At 52.2% G+C, this 24,118-nt stretch overlaps 8 protein-coding genes and 1 non-coding gene across 9 annotated transcripts; 5 read left to right on the top strand and 4 right to left on the bottom strand.

Moving 5' to 3' along the window:
• Window positions 1-1,709: 1,709 nt before the first annotated feature.
• SMAC4_14129 lies at window positions 1,710-1,804 on the top strand. Its single transcript has 2 exons — window positions 1,710-1,746; window positions 1,770-1,804. It is a non-coding gene; the product is annotated as a tRNA-Gly (tRNA).
• Window positions 1,805-2,245: 441 nt separating this feature from the next.
• On the bottom strand, window positions 2,246-4,947 carry SMAC4_07904 (uncharacterized protein). The gene is made up of 2 exons (XM_003350539.2): window positions 3,220-4,947; window positions 2,246-3,142 (listed from the first exon to the last, which is right to left on the bottom strand). Exons 1-2 carry the CDS (start codon window positions 4,316-4,318, stop codon window positions 2,328-2,330), a joined length of 1,914 nt encoding a protein of 637 aa, XP_003350587.1. The 5' UTR covers window positions 4,319-4,947; the 3' UTR covers window positions 2,246-2,327.
• Window positions 4,948-6,158: 1,211 nt separating this feature from the next.
• On the bottom strand, window positions 6,159-8,650 carry SMAC4_07905 (uncharacterized protein; the record flags this gene model as incomplete). The annotated part of the gene is made up of 3 exons (XM_066090711.1): window positions 6,159-8,021; window positions 8,084-8,246; window positions 8,363-8,650. 3 exons carry the CDS (start codon window positions 8,648-8,650, stop codon window positions 6,634-6,636), a joined length of 1,839 nt encoding a protein of 612 aa, XP_065947815.1. The 3' UTR covers window positions 6,159-6,633.
• A 753-nt stretch (window positions 8,651-9,403) lies between these two features.
• Window positions 9,404-11,539, bottom strand: SMAC4_07906 (uncharacterized protein; the record flags this gene model as incomplete). Its single annotated transcript, XM_003350541.2, has 1 exon — window positions 9,404-11,539. The coding sequence occupies one exon, from the start codon at window positions 11,537-11,539 to the stop codon at window positions 9,563-9,565; it is 1,977 nt and encodes a 658-aa protein (XP_003350589.1). The 3' UTR covers window positions 9,404-9,562.
• Window positions 11,540-12,987: 1,448 nt separating this feature from the next.
• On the top strand, window positions 12,988-15,275 carry SMAC4_07907 (uncharacterized protein). The gene is made up of 2 exons (XM_024655753.2): window positions 12,988-14,598; window positions 14,698-15,275. Exons 1-2 carry the CDS (start codon window positions 13,218-13,220, stop codon window positions 15,177-15,179), a joined length of 1,863 nt encoding a protein of 620 aa, XP_024511586.1. The 5' UTR covers window positions 12,988-13,217; the 3' UTR covers window positions 15,180-15,275.
• Window positions 15,276-15,308: 33 nt separating this feature from the next.
• SMAC4_07908 (uncharacterized protein) lies at window positions 15,309-16,472 on the bottom strand (the record flags this gene model as incomplete). Its single annotated transcript, XM_003350543.2, has 1 exon — window positions 15,309-16,472. Exon 1 carries the CDS (start codon window positions 16,350-16,352, stop codon window positions 15,309-15,311), a length of 1,044 nt encoding a protein of 347 aa, XP_003350591.2. The 5' UTR covers window positions 16,353-16,472.
• An 801-nt stretch (window positions 16,473-17,273) lies between these two features.
• SMAC4_07909 (uncharacterized protein) lies at window positions 17,274-18,757 on the top strand. The gene is made up of 2 exons (XM_003350544.2): window positions 17,274-17,655; window positions 17,732-18,757. The coding sequence occupies exons 1-2, from the start codon at window positions 17,583-17,585 to the stop codon at window positions 18,364-18,366; spliced, it is 708 nt and encodes a 235-aa protein (XP_003350592.1). The 5' UTR covers window positions 17,274-17,582; the 3' UTR covers window positions 18,367-18,757.
• Window positions 18,758-18,991: 234 nt separating this feature from the next.
• SMAC4_07910 (uncharacterized protein) lies at window positions 18,992-19,316 on the top strand (the record flags this gene model as incomplete). The annotated part of the gene is made up of 2 exons (XM_003350545.1): window positions 18,992-19,066; window positions 19,182-19,316. The coding sequence occupies 2 exons, from the start codon at window positions 18,992-18,994 to the stop codon at window positions 19,314-19,316; spliced, it is 210 nt and encodes a 69-aa protein (XP_003350593.1).
• A 1,884-nt stretch (window positions 19,317-21,200) lies between these two features.
• SMAC4_07911 (uncharacterized protein) lies at window positions 21,201-22,625 on the top strand (the record flags this gene model as incomplete). The annotated part of the gene is made up of 3 exons (XM_066090712.1): window positions 21,201-21,282; window positions 21,338-21,512; window positions 21,572-22,625. The coding sequence occupies exons 1-3, from the start codon at window positions 21,264-21,266 to the stop codon at window positions 22,623-22,625; spliced, it is 1,248 nt and encodes a 415-aa protein (XP_065947814.1). The 5' UTR covers window positions 21,201-21,263.
• Window positions 22,626-24,118: the final 1,493 nt, after the last annotated feature.

The following is a 24,118-nucleotide window of genomic DNA, read 5'->3' as shown; positions in this document are numbered from 1 at the left end:
CTTCTGACTCTGAGTGGAAGGAATGAAGTTTTCAATGAGAGTGCCCTGAATTTTTACTCGGCGGACATCGTTACCAAAACAAGAGATTGCAATACGCATACGTGGGTCTTTGAAGAAGAAAAAAACTACAAATATCATTTAGTTGCTTCGAATGATGTTCAGCAGCGAAATCCTCTTAGCTGCCACTTGTCGTGCCCAGCCAACACAACACAGCCATCCGGCCAAGGAAGGAAGAAAAACATAAAATATGGAATCAAGGTCCAAGGATCACAAAGTATAAACCCCAAGACTTGAGATTTCAGCTGCCTGTCTTGGGCTCTTGGCTTACTCGTTTAGAGACTCGTCATTGCCTACACCAACCAGCTTGACCGGCCACTGGTCACCGGTAGGTACTTACTCGCGTCGCGTTGGGCTCGCTTAAGCGAGGTCTTCCTAGAAGAGACATGGTATCATGATCCTACCTTATACACTGCACTGAAGATGTGTAACACGAGGCTGGTGTAAATAACTTCCTGACCTACAACCAGAAATATGTACAAGGTATGTCTTGTAATCATTGAGCTTGTCGGGTTGGTAGGTAGGTACTTTTCAAGTGTTAAGTACATTCATTGCAGATATTTCTTTCCCTGTTCAGTGGAGTGTTGGTGAATTAATACCTGAGGTGAGGACTCCCCTATTCATTCAAGTTCAATGTATTATCAGGCTCGGTGCCTCCTACTCCTACCCTGCATGTATTAACACCAAGCTAGGTAGTTATTCTAAATAATTGCCCGGTATGACACTATGACACTATTGCCTATGAGAGGCCACACCAAAAGCTATGATCGGCAAGAAGTACATCGAACGTGCTGTCACTTATAGGTAGTAGGTAGGTGGTCAATGTCCGACGGTAGACAAACCCCTTGGGTCTAAGTAGCATAAACCCTTTCATTCGTTCGTATTTCAGGATCTTTCCACTACCTAGAATAGACAGTGCAAACTGTGGAAAGAAGAAAGATTTATCCGGGCAGAAGAACGATCACAAGAAAATTCACAAGAAACTTCCCATGTGTCGAGCGAGACTCGGGACTAGTAAGAATATAATCCGTTAGATACTTATTAAGCGTTTGGTTTGTTTTGGAAGTCACCACGGCCGTCTCTGTCCGGTGTTGCAATTGAGGACGTACGGAATATTTGAGGCCGGCGCAGATATTCAGTGAAACACTCAGGTAGAAGAAAACGAGTTTCAACACGAACGATTTGAAAATCAAATATGCCCTTGACCTTTCTCTCAACAGTCCAAACCAGCCACGCCTTTGGTTTCATGAATCATTCCATCGGGGAGTACGGCTTGGGTTTCTACCCGTAAATGTCCGTCTCATGAGGTTGCTTGGCTCCGGTTACCGAAGGTTGCGCCTTCCTCCCAGACTCTAGAGGTTCAGGGCAACGAGCATAACAGATCCTTCCTGTTCGTAGTTTCCTTTCGTCCACCTACCTGTCTGCCTGCCCGCATTTCGTCCCGTTCATGGCGGCTCCTTTCCTATTGACCGTCAAGTGTCTGCCCTGGCATGACGGGAGATCTTTCCTTCCCCAACGGCAACCCACAGTTAACAGTTCAAACAGCAAACAACCGCCTGCCTTAGCGCACCTTCCCGAAACCGTCTTCTTTTTTGCCCTTTATCATAGAACCTGTTTGACAGATCATCAACAACCAAAACCAGAGAACGAAGGCGCGGTTAGTATAGCGGTCAGTACTCTCGTTTCCCACACACGTGCGGCGAGCACAGAATAACGAGTGACCCGGGTTCGACTCCCGGACTGCGCAGTGACTCTTGTTTGTTGGTTTGTTTCTTTTTGGCCTTCGATCTTGTATAGAACACTCCATCCAGTCCCTTAATCGTTCTTCAATAGTATATATGCCCAATCCAATAATCAACTCTTCATTCTACATGGCTTTTGTGCATGGTGGAGGAATCACGTTTTGATATGTGCGAGAGTGACTCTCGGACGATCACCACCAGGTGAGGTGATTACTCAAAACACTGGGCATCACGAAGAATGATTTGCGTGAGGACTCTTGCCGAACAAGAACTTTTCGCTTCATCGTTCGAACACCATGTAAGATACGACAAAGTGTCAAACTGGGATGTCTCATACGTGGTTTGCCCAGTACCCACGAGAAACATGTCACGTTGTCCAGATCTCATGATAACCAAGTATCTCATACACAACACACGCACAACGACAAGCGCCATGTGATTTTATCCAAGCCGGCGTATTTCATCGCCCTAAAAGACATTATACATTTGTACATAATACGCTCTTTATACAGCAAAATCATCTGGGTATCATCCGTTCAAAACCTTCAAACCTTCTCCTTCTTCAACACCTCCAGGCTTCACCTCCTCACTCGCATTCGCACTCACAGCCGTTGTCGGCTTGTTCTCCACTCCTCCAGCTTCCTCATCAGCCAACACCTTCTGCTCCCCCGCTTCCTCGTTATTACCATCACCCTCCTTCTTGCCTCCCCTCTTCCTCTGAATCTTCTTCCAGTCCAACCCGCAAGCCACCACAAACGCACAACATGCGCACGCCACCGTGATGTAATAACTGTGTCTCAGTCCCTCCAAATACGCCTCGAGGACAGGCTCAATCAGGTCTTCGCGGCCCATCTGCGTCAAGATCGGTCTCACCTGCGAAGCGCCGCTATTAATGAAGATCTCCGGCGGGATACCGGGTGCGTTCCGCTTGACACCCGCCGACAAGCCGTTCTGGAAGACGGACTGCGCAACAGCGATGAAGATGGCGCCGCCGATGGACTGGTGGAACTGCACGCAGGCGGTGGCGATGGGGATCCATTCGAGAGAAACGGTATTTTGGACGACGAGCACGCCGGTCTGGAAACCGACGCCGATGCCAAGGCCGGCAATGACTTGGTAGCCGAACCATTCGCGCAAGGGGCTGTTGATGCCGAGGGTGGTGATCATGCCCGCACCGACGCTGAAGAGGACCATGCACGGCAGGATAAAGGGGTTGTAGTACCCCACAACGGTGATGAGGCCGCCGGTGGTGACGGAGGTGATGACCACGGAGATGAGCATGGGCAGCAGCTTAATGCCGGCTTTGACGGCGCTGTCGCCTTTGATGGCTTGGAAGTAGAGGGCTGTTTCGTCTGTTAGCTTTCTGTCTCTCATTCAATTCAAACAACCCGATCGGTCCAAGGACAGGCGGGAAACTTACACAAATAATAAACCAAACTAAAAAACCCCGCCCCAAAAAAGAAGGCAAAAAACATGGCACAAACCACATTCCGATTCCTGTACAACCGCGGCGGAATCGTGCCCCGATCGCCCTTCCACTTCTGGATCCCCACAAACATCAGTCCCATCACTCCCGCGCCCACAAACAATCCAATAATCCGCGAATTCCCCCAAGCATACTCAGCCCCTCCCCATTGCAGCGCCAGCAGCAACATGATAATCGCAGGAATCAGCACCGCCGTGCCCACCAAGTCCAGCTTCTTCACCCGTTCCAGCACCGTCAGTCCCATGGGGTTATCCTCCCGGTTGATGTGCAAGAACACAAAAATCGCAATCATGGCCACCCCGCCAATCGGCAAGTTGACGTAAAAGCACCATCGCCAGGTGGCTTTGCTGTCTGTGAACGCGCCGCCCAGCAGCGGGCCGGCGACGGAGGCGATGCCCCACATGGCACCAATTAGACCGAAGGCCATCGGCCGGATCCGCAATGGCAAGGTGTAGGATAAAATAACCACGCCGCCGGAAAACATGCCTGCGGTGCCCATGCCTGCTACTGCTCTTCCCACGATGAACGCGGTACTGGTAGGCGCGACGGCGCAGACGAGGGAACCGATCTCGAAGAGGAAGATAGCGCACAGGTAGACGAATTTGACGGAGAACATCCTGTACAAGTTGCCGTAGGTCGGCTGTAGACATGTTGTTGACAAAAGATAGGCGGCGCCGTACCAGCCTATGTCTTTCACTGTGCCATATTCTTGCGTGATGGCGCCCAGAGCAGGCGCGATGATGGTTTGGTCGAGAGCTACCAGGAAAACGGCCAGGCAGAGGGAGGCGATGATGAGGACTAGTTTGAGGCCCTTGGGGTAGACTTGTTCGTCGGGGGCTGAGGTGCTGCTGGATGAGGATTTGGTTGGGTCTGTTGTGGGATCGGAAGAGGTGGCCGGGACTGGGGCGGCGGGACCGGCGACGGATTCGGTGGTTGTGTTTGTGGCTGCGCCGGCGGCTTCGGCTACCTCTATGGTGATTGTTACTGGGTTGGGGTGGGGGTGCCCGCCGGATTTCTTGAGGTCGGCAGCCATGGTTTTGTTTGTGCTGTGGCGGTCGTTGATAGAAAGGAGAGTGAGTGTGAGGCTGGTGTTGTTGTCGTCGGTTAACCCACCCTCTAAAGGAGGGAGGGAGTGTTGGTGTTGAGATAAACTAGAAGTCGTTGACGAGAACCAGGACTGGCGGTAAACCTGGGACTTTGACGGTTCAAGACGCGAAAACAATCGTCCTTTTCTCTGAAAAGTCTTCTTGTTATGTTCACTCCCTCATACTCCTTCTCTTCCCCGGATGTCGTTATGCAAGAATCCGCGCCGAGTCTGACTGCCGATGCGGTGCTGTGCTGAGCGGTTGACGGAAGTGTATGTATGTAGGCGTACGTCTGCAGCTCTACCCGTCTCAGATTCTGTGAGCTTTTCCGAGGTCGGTCGATCGGTAGTTGTAGTTGTAGAGTTATAAGGATGAAAGCGACCAGTCGAAGGAAGATAAATGGGTGACGGGTGTGATGAGTGACGAAGATATGAGATGATGTAAGGTGAGGATATTCTCTCGAGTCTCGAGTGTTTAACACGAGTTTCGTTTGGACCACCAGCTCGGAGACATACGAGAGTCGAGAATCGGTATATGCAAACCTTGGTTCCGTGCAGCAGCCAGCAGGGCCCTTGCGAACGAAAAAAAAAAAAAAAAAAAGGGACGATCAATCCCTTTTCTTTATTCCACCGTCCAGCTTTCAGTTTGCAGTGTGTTCCGTTCAAATTCTTCACTTTTTCTTCTTTCCCCAATCTTAAATTCCTTGCATTGGATCCCCTCCGTTCGGATTCGGCTCCGTCCATCCATCATCCATGGACCATGTTTCCCGCAACCACCAAACCATGCCGTCCATGCGAGTGACAGACAAACTGAGGATCCAATCGCCAGTGATGGATCCCGTTCCCGCTTGCTTCCAGGCCCTCCTCTGAAAGTCCTCGCCCACAACCCGAGCGGACTTCACTCCTTTTCTTTCGCAATTCAAGCAATCTGGGGCGGCGTTTAGCTTAGGCTGTTTAAGGGTTAGCGTCCCCTGTCGCCATGCATGTTGGAGGCGCCGCCGGGCGTGTGACAATGGAAGCTGGACAAGCTTTTTGGGTGAATCGTGCCCATGAATGAATGGAACAACGAGAACATCAATATGGGTTGGATTGCTGTCGAAGAGGACTGAAAAGAAGACCTGATTGATCTCGTGATAACGTCTGTTGTTTCACTCTCAAGTCGTCTCCGAGGTTGTACACATGGCATGGCTCTGAGGGCACAGACCCGACAGCAGTAACGTAACGGTTTCACCTGAACTTGCCCTTAAAAGATCGTCTTCAATATTCATCGTTCTTTTATGTTTTCCTACAACGGTAACCAATTCGCCCTCTCAACAGTATTCTACCTTTAAGCGACCGACCGACAAACACGTAATCACAGCCTAACCTTCCACCCAAAGTAAAATTGCAGCCCCATCTCCTCAAACTCAGTTTGGTCGCGATGGACGCTTTCATCGCTTGTCAGTTGCGATCGGAGCCGCAACCGTCTGATCTTTAAATCTTTCTTTCTGTCTAAACCAATCAATGGATATGCTCAATATCCGATGCGAAGCCCCACCTCCACTACGGGCGGGGTCACCCACCTTTCTATTATCGGCATCCTGTTCGTCCCGACTTCCGACTTTGACTTCGACTTCTGCCTTTCATCTGGGCTCTTCTTCGGTGTCGTTATAAGCTCAAATGCTATGCCACGCCATGCTCGGGCCACGCCGTCCACGCACGCTATTTGTCAACGGAACCTGTCAAACTGTCAAAGTGCCATCTGATACAAACGTTGACGTCGCCACTGGTGCGAGTCGTGAACCTTGAATGAAATGAGATCGCCAATGAATTGAAGCTATCTGACTATCGTCTCAAAGACCTTCCATGCCAACAGTCCAAAGCTGGTCGATATACCTTCTGCATCGCTTGTCCGCAGCTCTCCGAGTAGCGCATTGCTCAGATACTTACTCTATAAGAGTCCACTGCCCATTCCTCTTCGCCAGTTGCGCCCAAACTCCCAGATCCGACCCGGCATACCCATAACCCATAGCGCCGTTTTCTCCTAAGCCACAAGATAACCACCCAGACAACCATCCGGCCAATCAGTACGCCAGACATACATCATGATGAAAAAGTCCGTTCAGGACCGCCTGCAGTATATACAGTCAACAAGTCAAAGAAACAAAAAAAGGTTATACGCAGTAGCAACAGGGGGGAATACGACGAAAGGGGATACAGCAAAAAGCCAGAAAAAAAGCCAGAAAAGTCAACGAGGGGGAGGTTCGCAGTTTTGTGGTTTTTGCTTACTTCCTGTTCCTCGTCTTCTTCTGCGTCACCGCCGTCTCCTCCTCCACCTCATCCTCTCCCTTCTTGAGTTCTTCCGTTAAACCCCACTCCTCCTTGTCGTACCAGTCTTCGCCGTCCGACATGTCGCGGTTGGCTCCGCTGTGCGCTTCGGCCTTGGCCCACGAGAGCACCGTTTGTCGGTACCGGTCTGCTTTGCGCAGACCCTCGTACAGCTTGCGGGTGCCGCGGCAGACTTCTTCCTGCTTTTGCACGTACAGCTGGAGCAACCGGCGGACGTCTTCGGCTTCTTGCTCGGGGAGACCGAAATCGCGGTCGGGATGCGAGGTTCGTGGGGCGAGGAAGATGGGGTGAATATATGGTGCGTCGAGAAATTCCTGGAGTGCCGCTACTGACGCCACGGCGCTGAGGGCAGCATTGCGTTGAGCATTAGGCTTGGCTCGCAAGTCCTCTGCACCATGAACGTGTTGCTCCTCTTGAGCTTCTTGGTGTGGTTGTTGTTGCTCGTGGTTGTGCTCCATTTGCTCTGGGTTCTTCTCAGGCTCGGCACCTGAGATTGCTGGTTGATGTTCCGCCGCCTCCTTGATAGCTTCACCGTTGGGCGCGTTTGCCATTTCCATGTCTTCAGATACTGTTGTTGCTGGCTCTGTCGGTCCATCTACTGGTGCCGGTGCCGGTGCCGGTTGATCTACATTCGTAGTTTCGTCTGCGCTTTGCGTGGTTATCTCCGTTGTTACTGTCTCTGTTTGCGCTTGCTCAGGCTCCTTGCTTGTCTCGCCGTTGGGTTGCGGGGCCTCCGTCTTGGTGTCAGTGGGTGCTGACTCGGCTGGTTCTGTAGATTCGGTCATCTCAACATCTTCGTCTGTCGTCTTCTCGCCATTGACCTTTGGCGCGCTGTCCTCCTCGGTTCCCTCCTTCTCGTCTGGGTGTGCGTCAGCATCAGGGAGGTGATCATCGTCGGCAACTGAATCTGGAACGGGTTTATCCCCACTGTCGCCATTTGTCTGGGCAGCCTCCTTAGGCTCCGAGGCCGATGCCTCGTGGTTGTCGTCGTTGACAGGTCCGTTCTCGATCGCCTTGGTATTATTTCCAGCTGACACGGCATCAGCAGCATTCGGGATCCAATTGCTGACCCATTTGATGAAGCTCGAGGTATCCTCAAAGAGATCGTGGTCGGTCGGTTCAATCATCATGCCGCACGGGGCCCACGAGTTGTCGCCGACGAATTTGGTAAGCAACGGTTTGACCTTCCACAAGGCAACATTCTCTCTTCGGCTAATGGCGTTGGCCTGGTTGACGAGTTCGGTCAGGGCTTTCGATTTGAATGGTCGCGACAGGGTCGGGTGATTCGGTAGGTCGGTGACGGATGTAAGGGGTGCGAGTAGTTCTGTGAAGCTTGGTGTCAGCACCTCTATTGTTGATCGTCAAGCGCATATTGTGTCCGCTCACGTTCTAACCGGATCGATGCGTATGGGTTCTCGTCCATGGTAGCGCTGATTGCTTCCTGGACGCGCTCTTCGTTATCGTCACTGTCGATATCGTAGCCGTCCTCGTCGATGAGGGGCAGGTTCTGGTTGATGACGGCGCGCTGATAGCCCGCATGTTCAACGACCTTGTAGCACTCAGCAGAAGAGTCAGTCTTGGTGCGTCCCCTTCATTTGTTCCTTGCTTGGTTCCCCAACGTAAAGTCTGACACCTTGTACACATGCGTCGTAGGGTTTCACACACCTCCTTGTAGGCTGCTGGTCCATTCGAGTTGGCAAGACGGCCTTGCTTGACAAATCGTGCGCGTTTCTTGAGCTTGTAGCCTCGGTTCGTGTTGTGGTCGATTGACGAGTCGGAGTCGGATTCTGTCGAGGGTGGATGGTGGCCATGGTTAGTCATGGGAAACGCGAACAAGAGAAGGGCCATGATGTCGGGGAAGGGCGAGTTAAGCTTACCATAAGCTTTCCTTTTCAGTGTCTTCCTTATGGACACAATGGTGTCCATGATTATGGCTTGCTGCTGCGTCGACATGGTGTGTGGCGGCGAGCGCAGCTTTGCGCAATCGACTGGTGACAAAGTGCGACGACGGTATTGTGGGAGAGCGGAGGGGTAGTAGCCTGGTAGACTGTGTGTTCTGGAAGCTTGATGTTTGGGAGATGGTGAATAATTATCGAGTATTATTTGCCCAAATCATCCGCGATCAAATCGGAGACTGTGGCCGTAGTGGTGGTTGTCGAGGTCTGGAGGAGACGGAGGGTACAATGAAGTCGAAGAATGACCGGGAAGTGGAAATGCGAATGGCTGTGAATCGTGAACCGGGAACCCTAGTGCGCTGCGCTTCAGTGCTCGGGTTCCGCCAATGCGGAAAGCGGGGAGCGGCGGCACAACTTCCACGGCAGGCTTGAAATTGTTACGTAATGTGACTATGACGATAGCTCCGGGTGGAGGTGCCATAAGGGGTTATTACCCAATGGCACTTCAACAACCCACTTTCCCGTCACCATCACCCCAAACACAAAAGGAGAATGTAAACAAAGACACTCTACATGAGCAGCACCATCTCCACGAGGAGCACTCGAGTTGAACCTCAAATACTCAATCATCTAGGAACAAATCCCGAGCCGGAACGTCTCCGATAACTATCACCATCCGTTCGGCCACACGATGTCTACCTGCTGGGGATCAGTTACATGAATTCACCAACGCCGAAAGAATCAAGAAACTTGAAATTCGCATAAGACTGCAGTTTAATGTATACTCGTAATCGTTATCGATACTCATATTCATTAACTATACCAAGGAAAAATCCATCATCATCCAGTGTCATCGTCCAGCATCATCCGCATCATCCAGACCAAACGCTCGCCTCAGAGCACGTTCGATAAGAGATAGGAAAGCCGCCAAAGGAACTTTCAACACCTCCGCTACAGGATCCCACGAGTCCTACACTGCAACCCTACCGAACAGGCTCTTCTTGACCACCGCCTCGCTCCTAGCAGTCACCAGCTTCCACTCCTTCATCTCCCTATACCAAACCCCATTAACCACCACTCCCTGGCCCTGCAGTATCGCCTCAAGCTGTTCCTGCGTGCACGTCGACCCCAGGTTCCTCAAGAAACACTTAGCCGTGACCTCCTTAGGCGGTGTAAGCTTCTTCTCGGACTTCTTAGGCCCCTGCGTCGCATACTCTTTCAGGTTCACCCCAGCACCATTACTGACAGCGGTACCAGAGATAATGCGCTCAAACACTCGGAAGGCAGTCTCGGGCTGGTAGGCCGGCACGTAATGGCCCGCCTGGTAGATCCTGCTGAAGCTGAGGTTGCCGAACTGCCTGACCGCACCAGCCTCGCGGCCGTTGACGTTGATGGGGGAGTATCCCGCAGCCGCGAACTTGGTCGGGTATGGCGACTTGGGGTCGAGATCTTTCATGGCGTCTGCGATGGCGAGAGAAGCGGCTTCGCCGCCCATCCAGTTGCAGATGTAATCCCTGTCGCCGTAGACCAGCCCAACGCGCACGCCGCGCTGGAGGAGCCCGGCGAGCTTGGCGATTAATCCGCCGCGAGCCCTATCGCCAGTTTGGAAAAATGCTTGGTAGATCACGGGCGACACGTCGGTGTAGTTGACTACCGACCCGATAGCTTCCTGCACGCGCCGCGAGTTGAGGTACTCGATGTAATGGTAATTGGGAAAGGCGTCCGGGCCGACGTGCGCGATGTCATACGCGTTGACGCCCGAAGCGAGCACGGAGCCAAGGAGTTGTTGGCACGTCACCGAGGCGTAAAGGCACACTTGGTTAACGGTGTTGTCGGCTCCCGTGTCAAGCGGGTCAAGCGCGGCTTGGGCTTGACGGCAGGACAGGATCAGGTCTTTGCAGCCGGTTTCGGGCGCGTTGAAGCCCGCGGTGATGGCATCGGCGGTGGCTTGGTCAATTAGCTTGATGCCGTACGTGTTGTTGACGGCCATCTCGACGTAGCGAGAGCCTTGGACGAGGTCATCGATGCAGCCGTTCATGATGCCGAGGGAGGTGAGCTTGATTTCGCGACCCTTTGTGGAAGTGGAGGGGCGGGACTGGGCGCTCTGGCGCTTCGAGAGAGGCATGGCGCGCTTCTTGAGCTTGTCGTTCTCCTTCACCCAGACGTCGGCGAAGACAGGCCCGTAGTGGCCACCATAGCTTTCCGTAAAGAGGTTGATGCCCAACGGGCTGTTCTTGTCCAGGACGTACTCGGGTAAGGCGCTCGCCAATCCCTGGAGCAGGTGGTAGACCGCCATGGCGGCATTTTGAGTGGTGTTGGCCGTGTTTTGGATGTTACTCGAGGAAAAGGTGCCGTTGAGGAACAAGCTGGGAGGAAACCCATCAGGCAGTTGCATGTTGGGCGAGGACATGCCGGTCGTCAAGTCCAGAGAGCCATTGGTGGGAGTGTCGTAGGAGAACCCGACTTGGTTGGGCTGGTCAACGAACAACATGTTGGAGGCTCGGTCCCATCCCCATTGTCTGGCCGCCGTCTCCAAGCGGCTGGCGCTCTTTTCGACGACCTGGCAGGGGCCGTTCTCGGCGAAGAGGCCGAACATGGAGCTTGCGCCGGGACCGCCGTTGAGCATCATTGTCAAAGTAGAGGTTGGCTCGCGGGCGCCGACGAACCAGAAGAAAAGGTTGATTGGGTACTCGCCGGGGACGGTGACCCAACCGGTGTACTGCTTCTGGCGTCTGAAGGTAGTCGTACAGACATCCTTAGGCTCTTTGTACGAGATCTTGATGTTCGGATTGGAGGGCGAGGTGACCGTCGTCAGGCCGACAGTTTGAGAGGGCGGGAACTGTGCCTCACTCAGGGGGGCGAGAGCGGCGAGTGTCGACAGGGTGAGCAGTTGGGACAATGAGGGTGAGGCCCCGTTGCCATTCTTGGTGCTGAATGGCGACCACATGTTGTTGACGGTAGCGGATGTACCGGAGGTGACGGATGTGTTTGGATTGATGCGACAAGCGTTGCATATGCTGAGTGGAGGATAGACTGAAGCAAGTTAAAAGATGGCGAGTTTTCCAAGCTTCTTTTCAAGATCGTGAATCTGGGAAAGAGGACAGGTGCAGTGAAGCCGGATGATGAGAAGAGGAAATGATGGATTAGAGCGGCGGCCCCGATGCACTTTATACAAAACTCAGCATCAGTCAACATGAATAGGCACTGGCATCTGAATAAGAATTCATCCGATCTCGATACAGCCCCAAGTTCACAAGGCAGTCGTGCTATCCGAAATGTTCACATCCATCAGATGGCCCAGACCTTCCTTCGTCTGTGATCTTTCGTCACAAGTGAACCTACCCTACACTCAATGAAGGTCAAATGGAAGGAAGGAAGCAAGAAAATTAAGGCCCTTTAGTCCGGTGCACTGTAACTATCGCAACCAGATGAACACTGCCTACAGATCCCCAAGCTTGGAGGTTTAGTTGCGCAGCGAATAGGGGCCCGCAAACGGCCACTTACACAGAGCCGCTACTGCACGAACGTTGCCAGATCTGGGTCTGAATAAGAGTGAGTGCATGAATAGACCCTGACCGTTGGGACCACTGGACCAGACAAACAAACACGCATGAATTAGCTTGATATGGCCCGTGCACTTTTGTCTGTTGGTTCTCCTTTTGGATCATCTCCACCTCGAACCTTCCTCTTTCTATCTCTCGTCTGTCAACAACAATGACCTGGACAGACACTCATCAGCCACTTCCTCCTGAAATATTTTCCTGTGTTCTAATTCCGCGCTTCTAGAAGATAGGTCTTTGTGTGTTTACTTGACATATCCGATACGATGAGGCTCGGTGGAAATTAAGGTACTGGCTTTGACCATGTTAGTCAGTCATCAGTCAGTCGGCAGCATGGGTTGATGTATCGGAAACAAAAACACATGCGGCATCGGTATTTGTCTTTCAGGTCAGGGTTAGAACACTCCTGCGGCATCGACGTGGGACAGACACGCCCAAAGATGTCTGGAGTAAACAATTCTAACTGTTGCGTTCAAGCTCTTGCGCGGGCGAGTGGCCCAAAAAGGACGGTCAAGACGCACAAAACCGGCTCACCAACCACCCGAATTGCACTCCTTCTTCTCCTCAATATTTCCTGAAGCTATCGATCAATATGCATCTCTTGTCCTTGTCAAGCGGCAATTCTGACCACGAGGTGCAGGTGCATATATGATATCTCGCAAGTTCGCAAAAGAATTTCCCGACACCGCGGTATCGGCGGGTAAGAAACGCCACCATCTGCAAGGAACAGGCCCCCCTGGGAGGGTTGTTACCAAGCCAGGCGTTGAGCGTGCCGTGCGGCTGAATTGAGAGAACGCGACTGGATGGCGCGAGGAGAAACAAAGCGAAGCGATGCGCAACAACCTCTCTCTTGTCATGATGTCTCTTCTGATTTCTGAAGTGAGAAAAAAAGGCCAGAAATTGAGTGTCTCACACTGGCGTGCATGTTGATGTGTGTTTAGTGTGCTGCTCGACAAGTTCACTTCCCAAAACAGCCTCCCAAATACCTCCCAAGCCGCAAGCGCCCAACAGTCCACAGTCGAACAGTCCCACCCAAATCTTCAACCTAGGTACGGAGCGGAGAAGATGCCCTCCCTAATCCTATCCAGCCCAGCCGATTTCCCCTCCGGCCCCGATCCCGGCCCCGGCCTAGGCCCCTCAGCAACAGACATAATCACCTACATCGGCGTCCCGCTCGCCGTCTTGGGCGTCCTGCCCATCCTCTACAACACCGCGGTAACCCTCGCCGCCCGCTCCAAAATCAAGCGCATGCTCCGCCTCAGCCGTCTAACCGGCCTAACGCGCAGCGACATCATCAACCGGGTAATTGAAGTCGACCTGCCCCGCTACGCGGTAAAGCCGTGGGACCGGTTCGTTGACAGAGACGAATACTGGACTCTTCCCTCCCACCCGCCGTCGAGCATACCGGGCGGAAGCTGGACGACGTTTAACTGGCGGACTAATGTCATTGGCTTGCATACGCAGAGGGTTGAGTATGCGGATCAGCTACGGCAGCCGCAGGTTGAGGTGAACTTTGATGAGCTGGTTGCGTATTTACTTGATTTGGGGGCGGTGCCGGATGCGAGCGGGTGGAGGCTGTTGAGGGCGACGGGGCTTTGGACGCCGGTTAATTATGCGCTGATGCATGTTTTTTCGCCGGATGGTACTGACAAAGAGAAGGTGTTGACTATTGGGTCGCTGGAGGGGGCCGATGGACATTTGAGTTTGAGGGTTAGGTGGAAAAAGGAGTGGACAACGAGGGATTGTAGGAATTTGCCGCCTTATTGGGTTAACTTGCCGGCGCCGCCGACGCCAGATTCAGATTCATCACCGGAGGAAGATACTTCTGGTAGCGACCGGAAGCCTTCTCTCGAGGATGATTCTGCTGCTGGCTCCAACCATAAACCAGAACTCAGGGACAGCAATGTTCATGGTCACGGACCTATAACCTGCCAAATCTCCTCCGAAGGAATTACCACCGCCCTAACCCACGAGGACCAAATCCAAAGCACCATCAACCTCGACGGTCTCCCCATTGACCACCTCCGCATCCGCCCTTCTTTTTCCTCTTCCTACCCACCCCAATCTTCCCCGTCCTCCTCCTCCTCATCAGAAAGCCCGGGCACCTGGTTCGCCTCAGCCTCCACGGCCCTCGGCACAACCTCGCAAACCATCCTCTGGAGCTATCGCATCCCAGACTCCATCCTCTCTTTTTGCCGGCGCGAAACCGTCCCCTGCGGTGTTTTGGTTTTGCTGGGTGTAGTCGATGAGTCGGTTACGCCCGATTGGTCCAGCACCAAGCATCATGATGATCTGGATGTGGTGAAAAATCTGGAGCAGTTTGCTCGCCGAACGAGGGAGCAGAGGGAGGCGATGATGCAAGAACAGAAAATGCCTGCGGGGCCGGAGAAGGATAAGAAGGTTAGGGAGAGGTTGGCGAGGGAGGGGCGGGAGCGGGTGGATGATAGTGAGTTTTCTTTTATTTTTTTTGTGAACTCCTTGTTACTTGAGAAACTGTGACGCTGCGATGCTGGATGGGTAGCTAACTGACGTGGAAACAAAACAGTGCGCGAAAAATTCCGTCTCGAAACCCAACGTAAAGAGACTCGACTAATGGAAGCGTTCCAGTCCCCAAAATGGTCTGCTGACCTAGTAGCTGAGTATTTTCTTGTCTGGCTCAAGAGTAACAACGGTAGATCAGCGTTCAAGTCCATCCCCGTGGATCAATCCCAAGGCCTTAAGGACGTTGCGGGGATGATTTTGCACAAGACGGTACTAGACGTCCAGTTTGCCTCGGCCGTGTTCGCAAAGCTCAGCTTATGGAAGGCGTGGGCGGATAATGGCGGGATGCGAAGGTCGGATATGGAGGCGTTGCAAGGTGATAATGCGGAGGATGGTCGGGTTCAGTTATTTGCGTTTGCGTATGCGGCGGTGTTGGTGGCGCTCATCAAGGGAGCATCGATGGTAGATGTTGGCCTTGAGGGGGGGACGTTGTCGATGGATTTGCAGGAGTGTTTGAGGTTGTGGAGGGTTGTTAGGTTGGGTTGACCATCGTATCCATCTATTCATATCATACCCCAAATAGCCAACCCATTCAGATGTACAATCCCGTGTCATATACATATTCAAACACAACATAAACGTACAGCATTATTACCCCTGGTCTCAAATTCTTGTTCAAGCATCCTCACCAGCCAACCTTTGTACCCCCAAAAAGTAGTTGCCCACCTTCTCGCTCCCTGGCACCTCCTTCCACCCCAAACCCGGCACATAAACCACACCCATGGCCCTCGGTCGTCCCCAAAACCTCCTCTTCTCCTCCGTCTCCTCAAAGTAGCCTCTCAGCTCATACTCATTGATATACTTGTGCCAATCATGCGTCCCCTTGGGCACAATCCCCAACACATCCTCGGCCATGAAATTCGTCGTAAACCAACTTGTCCAGGTCCTTGCGATCGTGCTCATGACCAACCACCCTCCGGGTTTCACGAACTGCGCCACGTGGTCGAGGAACAGAGCAGGATGATCGACGTGCTCGATTACTTCGAAGCAAGAGACCACGTCGAATTTCTTTTGCACCGCTTCGGGCTTGAGTGTTGGGAGGGACTCGATGGTCGAGGAGAGGTAGGTCAGCTTGGGCGACAAGCTCGGATCTTTCTTGGCGTGGGAGCGGGCGATGGCTAGCACGCCTGGGGAGGGGTCGATGGCGAGGACCGAAGATGTAGTGGGCAGGCGGGCGGCGGACTCGGCGAAGATGCCGCCGCCGCAGCCGATGTCGAGGTAGCGCAGTTTTTGCACGTTGAAGGTGTTGTGTGTGGTGTTATGTGCGGCGTCGGAAGTGGGAGGGAGGATGTCGGAGGAGTCCTCGGTTAGGACGGTAAAGGAGGAGTAAGGGGAGGAGGAACGGCAGGTCTGGATGAAGTCGTGTCGTAGAGGGTTCATGAGGTGGAGGGCGCGCGAGGAGCCGTGGGGGTCCCACCAGGTGGCGGCGAGGGCGTTGAAGTGGGAGATTTCGTCGGGGTTTACGGAGGAGGAGGAAGGGCCGGAGGAGGCGGGGCTATGGTTGGAGTGCCATCGTTGTGTTGTTGCTGATGGTGATGCTGTTGTGACGGGCGCAGAGCACTGCTGTGGTGTTGATGCTAGGCGTGCAATTGTCTTTGGGTTCCGGACGCGCCGGGCGATTGCTGGCGCCAATTGGCGGAGTGGTAATGATGGCAGCATCTTGATGTGCTATGAAGCTCTTCCTTAATTCGAGGGAGCTTCAGTATCAACAAGTTTAAGCTCTCAAGCTGGTGATGTAAATGTTTGGGTGGGACAAGCTCCCGCAATTGGTCGCAAGTCGGCACCTGGATGACCGATCGTCAACAGGGATCACTCAGAGCATCCATCGCATTGGGCGATAAGACCACCATTATCGATAAGCTGATAAGACTTATTTCCCCGATTCAACCAACTTCCTTGTCGAACATGTCTCTTGCCGCTGCAGGGACCGCCGTTGGTTCTTGCCCTTTGGTCCGCAGGTCCATTGAGGTTCTCGGGATGGATCTCGACTTCCTTTGATGTTCACAGCTCCGAGTATCTCTGAGTTTCCCGCATGCATCAGCCCATACTCTATGGCATTGCTTCTTCCTGTAACTATCCTTGGCCGACGGACCGGACAGTTTTCAGTTGAAAGTTGACAAGGAGGTTTGTAAGCCGCCGGTCAGCTTTTCTAAGCCTGGAGAAATCCGACTGATCCGGGTTGTATAAACTTAAAATGGACGTGATGTAGCATTTACTTGTTTTTGACTGCCCTCTTCAATCTAATTCTAGTCAACTCTCACAATATCTCGACAAGCCGTGCTCTTCCCGTGGCCTCGGCATCTTCCCGGCGACTGCTCCGCTTACCCTCAAACCTCCGAAGCTCTAGAATACCGAGTGCGGCAAACGGCATCCCCCCTCACCAGCAACATTTGGGGCCCTGTACCGAGCCAAAATCCACATTGACAACTGAAACCCACCCAGAGAGGCCACCTTGAACCGAGACCGCCCGACCGCAGCGTGAGCGACCGCCCTAAATAAGTCGCAATCGCCGGCCAATTGCCCCTCACTGAATGAATGACTAGAGAAGCCAGCCATTGCCCAATTGCCATCCAACTTGCCCCCCCCCCCCCTCTTCTCCAAGTATTGGTCCCTTGAGGTTGCATATGATTAGAGAAAAAAGTTGAAGAGACCAACCGACGAGACAATATTCAACCATTTCTTTACACGAAACTTCAAAGATACCCCGATATCGAAACAAGCAATTGGTACCTTGCAGCTAACAGTCATCCGCCGAAACCGCATTGCACCTTGCGCCTTCACGTCATATCCCCAACCAACACCAACACCAGGGCGCAATATCACCAAGTGGCCCAAGCCGACCGGTTGCTCATACTCTCTACACCACACACACAAACACATTCAAACACAATGGCCTCCCAACAAGAATCCCGAATGGACTCGTCAGTATTTGACAGCATCCCCGACACCGTCGAGGCTTTCCGTACGTCCCTCTTCTCCCCAGCCTCACCCCGGTCCCCCCCTCCCACTCTACTCCTCACTAACCCTTATTACCACAGGCAACGGCGAATTCGTCGTAGTCCTCGACGACCCCAACCGCGAGAACGAAGCCGACCTGATCATCGCCGCCGAGTCCGTCACCGCCCAACAAATGGCCTTCATGGTGCGCTACTCGTCCGGTCTAATCTGCGCGCCCATCCTTCCGCAGCGCACCCTAGACCTGGAGCTGCCGCAAATGGTCGGTCACAACGAAGACCCGCGCGCGACGGCCTACACCATCAGCGTCGACGCCGCCGACCCGTCCGTGACCACGGGCATCAGCGCCCATGATCGCGCGCTTGTGTGCCGCGTGTTGGCTGATGAGAAGACTAAGCCGGAGGACTTAAGAAGACCAGGTCACGTTTTCCCGCTTAGAGCTAGGCCGGGCGGTGTTAGGCAGCGCAGAGGACATACCGAGGCGGCGATTGATTTGTGTAGGATGGCGGGGAAGAAGCCGGCGGCGGTGATTAGTGAGCTGGTGAATGATGGACGGGAGGTCGAAGGGCAGGCGGTCAGGGAGGAGCCAGGTATGATGAGGGGGGAGCAGTGCGTGGCGTTTGCTAGGAGGTGGGGGTTGAAGGTTTGCACGATTGAGGATATGGTCAAGTATTTGGAGGAGAAGGAGGGGAAGTTGGAGGTTAATGGATCTTCCTGAGCGGTTGTGGGTAGGGGACTGTTACACGGTTGTGCGGATGGGTTGGAATAGAGTTCATGGAGAAACGGGATTTGGTTATAAGTGATTAAGGATCATAAAAAGATGCGAATTTGCCCCGAGATTTTGAGGGATCGTGTTTACTTACAGGCGGGAAACGGGTTTACATGGAGCTACACTTGTTTGGTTCACATGGCACACTACCTAAGGTACATTCTCCATGATTCTGTCATCTTGTAAATATAACATACATCTTTCTCTCATCTCGGGTTACACGACGCATGTAGGCTCGGGCAACCGATGTTTCGGTTTATATGAAGCCTCTCGGGCTCATCATGTTTACGTCTTGGTGTTGCCATGGAGCAGGGGGTAACGGGTTTCCCCCCAACCGACAGAGGGCAAATTTCCAATGCGCAGTGGGATCTTTTGACAGAGATGAGAGAACCACATATGACAAGACAGTTGCTTGCGCAAGCAATACAGCTGCAGAGACACATTTCTATCGCTATATCTCCAGTCGGCCGAGCCAGCCCATGGAAATCCAGTATGGAGAAGCCACAAGCTCAGGTCATGTCATGTGCCACAACCAGGAGGATGAGACAACAAGTCCAAGACCTCGGTAGCGTACATGGAGCGCCGGGTCCAGAGGACGGCCATCACGCAATCAAGCCGCAAATTACAACAGGACTTTTCCGCCATCACGGTACGTTGGATATCACAAATACAATGTGCACAGGTTTCACGGGACAGCGAGTAGAGGAACGAGTATGCAATTCCAAGATCTTTCAATTTTGACTATCAGATATCCACCTCGCCAGGTCGCCAACAGCACCCATGGCGTCTACGATGTGACTAAAGTCACGACTCCAAAGAACCAAGTCGGTTCAGTGGCCTACGATGTCAAGATCTACAGCTCTGCAATGACTTACCTGAAGCTGCTCGATGGGATTTGATCATGGTGATAATACCAGACAATGGTTCCTGAATCCACCATGTTAGCTTGGGATCATCAACTTGAACTCAAAAACAATGACTTGTTCAAGAGGCGACTCAGTTCGGGTGCCGTGTCATCGGCGTTTTTCATCAAAGGGATAAAGCCGAAGCAATATCCTATGTAGACCGTCGTGATAAATTTTATTCATCATTGTAGCCAACTTGAACAAGAAAAGAAAAGGAAGTGCTGGCTTACCGTCATGAGCAGCGAGAAGCAGGTGGTGGCTGATGCGATCCTGGAACTGAACCATGGCAGACTGACTTTGTGGCCGTTAGCATGCTGTAAGGCAGAGTGGCCAAGTAACAGGATGCAATGGTGCAAAGATCAGACATGACAGGTGTCGTCGTAGCCGAAGCTCAGACATATGCTTGTCTTTGTGTTGTCGGATCATCAGGAAGGATATGGGCAGGAAAGCTCAGTGCCGAAGCAAAGAGACAGTGGCACATACCAAAAAGTCCATGCATCGGGAGAGAATGTGCTTTGAACTGTCTGGGTGATCGTTAGTCGATGTTCAACAGAGAACTGCAAAAGACTTGATCATGGAAATAGGTTTCAGAGTTGCATGAATGGTATAAAAAAAAGTGTTGTCTGCATGGGGAATCCCCGATAAGACTCGTCATCTAAAGGGATCATCATGGTGTGGTGTGTTATGTGAAATGAGAAAAAGTAGCTTACCAAAACTGTTACGGACAAGAGTAAGTAGTGGTTCCATGTCCAATTGTACTCTGATGAGGCGCATTAGTCACCGATCATGGTTGCTGATGTGCTTCAAAACGTGTTGATATTGGATGCTGATCAGTGGACGAGGTTTTCTAGGCCTGTCGCAAAAATGGCATATCGTGCTCATGTGGAAAAATCGGAGCCCAGTGCCGTTTCATCATAAAAGCGTGTCGGAGAGGACAGCAAATGAACCAACTCACAATTGGTTGCGGCACCACTACTGAGTTTGGCGGAGGGAAAGTCTAGACATCTGAACGAGGAAGTCAGCACATGGTCGACAACCAAGTTTATAATCACATCAAGAAGAATAAAGTGCTTTCAATCAGATACAGCCTTTTATGTTTTCATTGGGTATCAATCGGTAATTCCAACTTGCAAAAGCAAAGTTGATCATCAGGAAAGCGAACGGGAAAATAGTGGTAGAACCAACCTTTTGATGGCATGACCGGGAGGGAGAGAAAACACACGATCAATGGGTAACTCCAAGGACCAAATCTAACGCGGTCGACCGCAAGATCGTGGCATTCTCTCGCCTCCCCTCCCTCCCCCAATTGCCCAATCCTATGCTCTATAGCCCATTATGAGCGTGATGTTCAAGAATCACTAGAAGCACTTCGCGATGGTTAGCAAGATTGTCTCAAGACAAATGGATGATGTGTTGCGCGAGTAGTTGTAACGTTGTCATTCAGACTGACGTACATAACTGGTTGCATTTCCCGTAGGATCAAAGACTCTAGTTTGCGGTTTATGGTTGTGTCATCAGGACAAAGGGGGGAGGAGGATGTGATTGTGCTGTGTGCTTGTGCTTGTAGAATGTGGAACTTACCAAAATTGGATTGGGCGATGCTCGGTGATGATGGAAGTTGAAAGTGGGAAGCGGCAGAAAAAAGTTGAGGCGCGCGAGGTTTTGAAGCTGCAACAGTTGTGGGGCCGCTGGGAAAAATTTCGGCTGCAAGTTTGGGTGGGGTAACCGAATTGGCGGCGGGCTGGCAAGCAGGAGGGCAAAGCAACGGCACGATAACGATAAGTGCAATTCACCCCCAGTCACGTGCAGTCGCTGCTTATTCGCGTGGGGTAGGCTCCAGTTTCTCCATGTTTGTTTCTCGTCTAGCGCGTTTGCACCAATAAGGTCATCACCAACTCCAGAATAACATTGACGAAAGCCAAACGAAACAAAACACAGGATATGCCTGAAATTGCGGAGAGTACGTCTCAATGAGTCTTCTGCATCTGACATGTTGTCAAGCTGACTGTAGATAGTTGCGCGTGCTGTTCACTTTCTGCGTCTGCACTTTGTAGGCAAGGTCGTCAAGCATGCAGAAGCCATTGACGACGCCAATGTGTTTGGCAAGGTCGGGACAGATGGGCCCAAGATGGCCGCCGACCTGATTGGCAAAAAGATTATATCAGCAGGGACCCAAGGAAAATACTTCTGGTCAGTTGTCTCAGATGTGAGTCGTTGCCTTTCTCCTGCCTTAACTGACCGATGTCCAGGATGGAAATGAGCATGCCTCCTCATCTTGTAATGCACTTCGGAATGACCGGTTGGATTCATATCAAGGGCGAAAGGACAGCATACACGAACTACTACAAGAAGATGAAACCTGACGAACTCGACAAATGGCCGCCCAAGTATTGGAAGTTCAAGATCGTGACAGAAGAGGGCGATGAGATGGCCTTCACTGATCCACGACGGTTTGGACGTGTCCGTGCAGTTGACTGTCCTGGAAAGGACATAAGGAAATACTCACCGCTTGTGGAAAACGGCCCAGATCCGGTGGTCGACCTCGATGTCTTTACCGAGGACTATCTGCGCGAGAGGATGAAATCGCGCCGTGTGCCGATCAAGGCTCTTCTGCTTGACCAGGCTGTTATCAGCGGCATTGGAAACTGGGTTGCCGATGAAGTCCTATATCAAGCAAAGCTTCACCCAGAACAATACTGCAACGACTTTAGCGATGCTGAGATCAAGCAGCTTTACGAGTCCATCAGATATGTGTGTCAGACGGCTGTCGACAAGCTTGGGAATTCGGATCAGTTTCCAGACGACTGGCTGTTCAACTATCGCTGGGGTAAAGGTTCCAAAAATGCGCATAGTCACACTCCCAATGGTGACAAGTTGGCCTTTCTTACTGTCGGCGGACGCACAAGTTGCTATGCACCCGCAAGGCAGAAGAAAACTGGTCAGGTTGTGTCCGGCGTGAAGGAAGAGCCCCTTGAGTCGGCTGAAGAGAAGGACTCCCCGAAGAAAGCGTCCAGAGCCAAGGTGGCCAAATCAAAAGTCAAAAGCGAGGAGCCGGAGGCAGATGGATCAAAGGTGAAGACAGAAAAGGCCGCGTCTAGGAAGAGGAAGATCAAGACGGAAGAAGACGAAGAGGTGACATTTACGCCGAAGAAGGCAAAAGCGCATCCCTCGAAGAAGCCTACAAAGTCACAGTACTTTGAAGACTCCAAAAAGCCGAAAGGAAGTGCGAAGGCAATAGAGGAAGCCAAGGTCGACACCTCAGGAAGAAGACGCTCGGGAAGGTTACAAAGTAAAGCAACCTGACCCTGATACGTTGCTTTGCTTCTCTCGAATAAGTTTCTTATCATGAAATTGAATTCTGAATTCCAAAGATGGGAACACCTGAAGTCAATGGACCCCTGTCCTCTAGACTGGCTAAAGACGTGGGTGGTCTGGCTAATACATTTCAGACAGGTGATTGCCGTCCAGCGTGAAGCTGATTCGCCTGAACAACCCCAATGCAAAGGCATCCCGTGGTTACAGTCGCAAATCTTCCGAGGCGTCTTCTATCCCACCCGGGCATCTAAGTCTAGGCTATGACATTTATCCATAGTCGGAAGAAGACAACATCATGGGTATCTCGCTGCCTATCTATCATACCTCTGGTCAGATTGCCGGTCTCCCGAGACATCAATGGAACTGGGCGTGGGGTCTCCGCCTGGTCGAGACAGAAAAGATTCATCATTCCCGGTCAACATGATCTTGGCTTGCAACAGCCTCAAGATCTCTATCATGACGACCCCCACCTTTCTAGCTTTATTTCCATGAGCCGCCTTAGAGTGCTTCGAAATGGTTCTTTTAGTTTTCTTTTCGTATTCTTTTCCTACGTGTCCGAGAGCCCTACCACTTTTCGCACCCGAGCTTTTTCTACTAAGGGCCGAGAAGTCTTCCTTAATGTGGGTTCATCAATCAATCCAGGGATACCTGCGGTTCAGGCTGTTCGCTTCACGGAACAGCTTTCCCGGGTTGATCAGTCCGAGCTATGCCATGTAAGCTACACAAGTATCATGGGGTTTGGGGGTCACTGTTCCCAAACACGGCCCATATGCGGGTCGATATCTAGGTCCTGTCGCGGTCATGCAACCTATCTTCTCTTCTCGGTCCCGTCCCGCCCTGTGACACCGGACAGGGCTTGAGTGTCCATCCTAGCCTTGTCCCAGTCGAGATGGCAAAATCAGAACTTGCCGTTGATCTGTCACTCTTGCTTTCAGCTTATCATCTCCATGCAACTTCATCCTCCTCATGCCGTCCCTGCATGCCGATATTCGGCCCTTCACTGCCGTGAATGGGGTCCCCATGGGCAGTTTTCACGAGTGCTCAAGCGAAAGTCTGGGGAAGCGTCTAAAGGCAACATGAAGCGATCTTCAATGACAGCCCGTTTCGCCTACGCATGGTGTATGGATGTTCGCTAACGGTTCCGCCGCCGGGCCCCAGGTTGTAAGGTATGCTCACCACAATATGCTCATGCCTTGGGAAGAAGACCCAGCAGATCGGAGCCTGGGTCTCCGCTGCTTTATATGGCAGCTCTACCTGTACCGTTCTTGCAGAGCCTCCAGCACTTGTCAAACGGCAAGATAGAGCTGTGCTGATCCTAGATCTGTGGAACACATACAGATACTACCACGATCCTTGGACAGCCTACCAGGCAGAGGTCCTTTGCTAACGAACACTCAGTTCAAGCTTTCTTCAAATGTATTCGCACCTATCACTCTTCAAGGAGAGACAGCGGCAGACAGCAAGAAATTCTCGCTCATTAT

The sequence above is a fragment of the Sordaria macrospora genome, chromosome 7 (assembly GCF_033870435.1).
Source record: "Sordaria macrospora chromosome 7, complete sequence".
In the NCBI taxonomy this organism is placed as follows: domain Eukaryota; kingdom Fungi; phylum Ascomycota; class Sordariomycetes; order Sordariales; family Sordariaceae; genus Sordaria; species Sordaria macrospora.
Note: the sequence above shows the minus strand (reverse complement) of the source record. Positions and strands in the feature narration are given on the sequence as shown.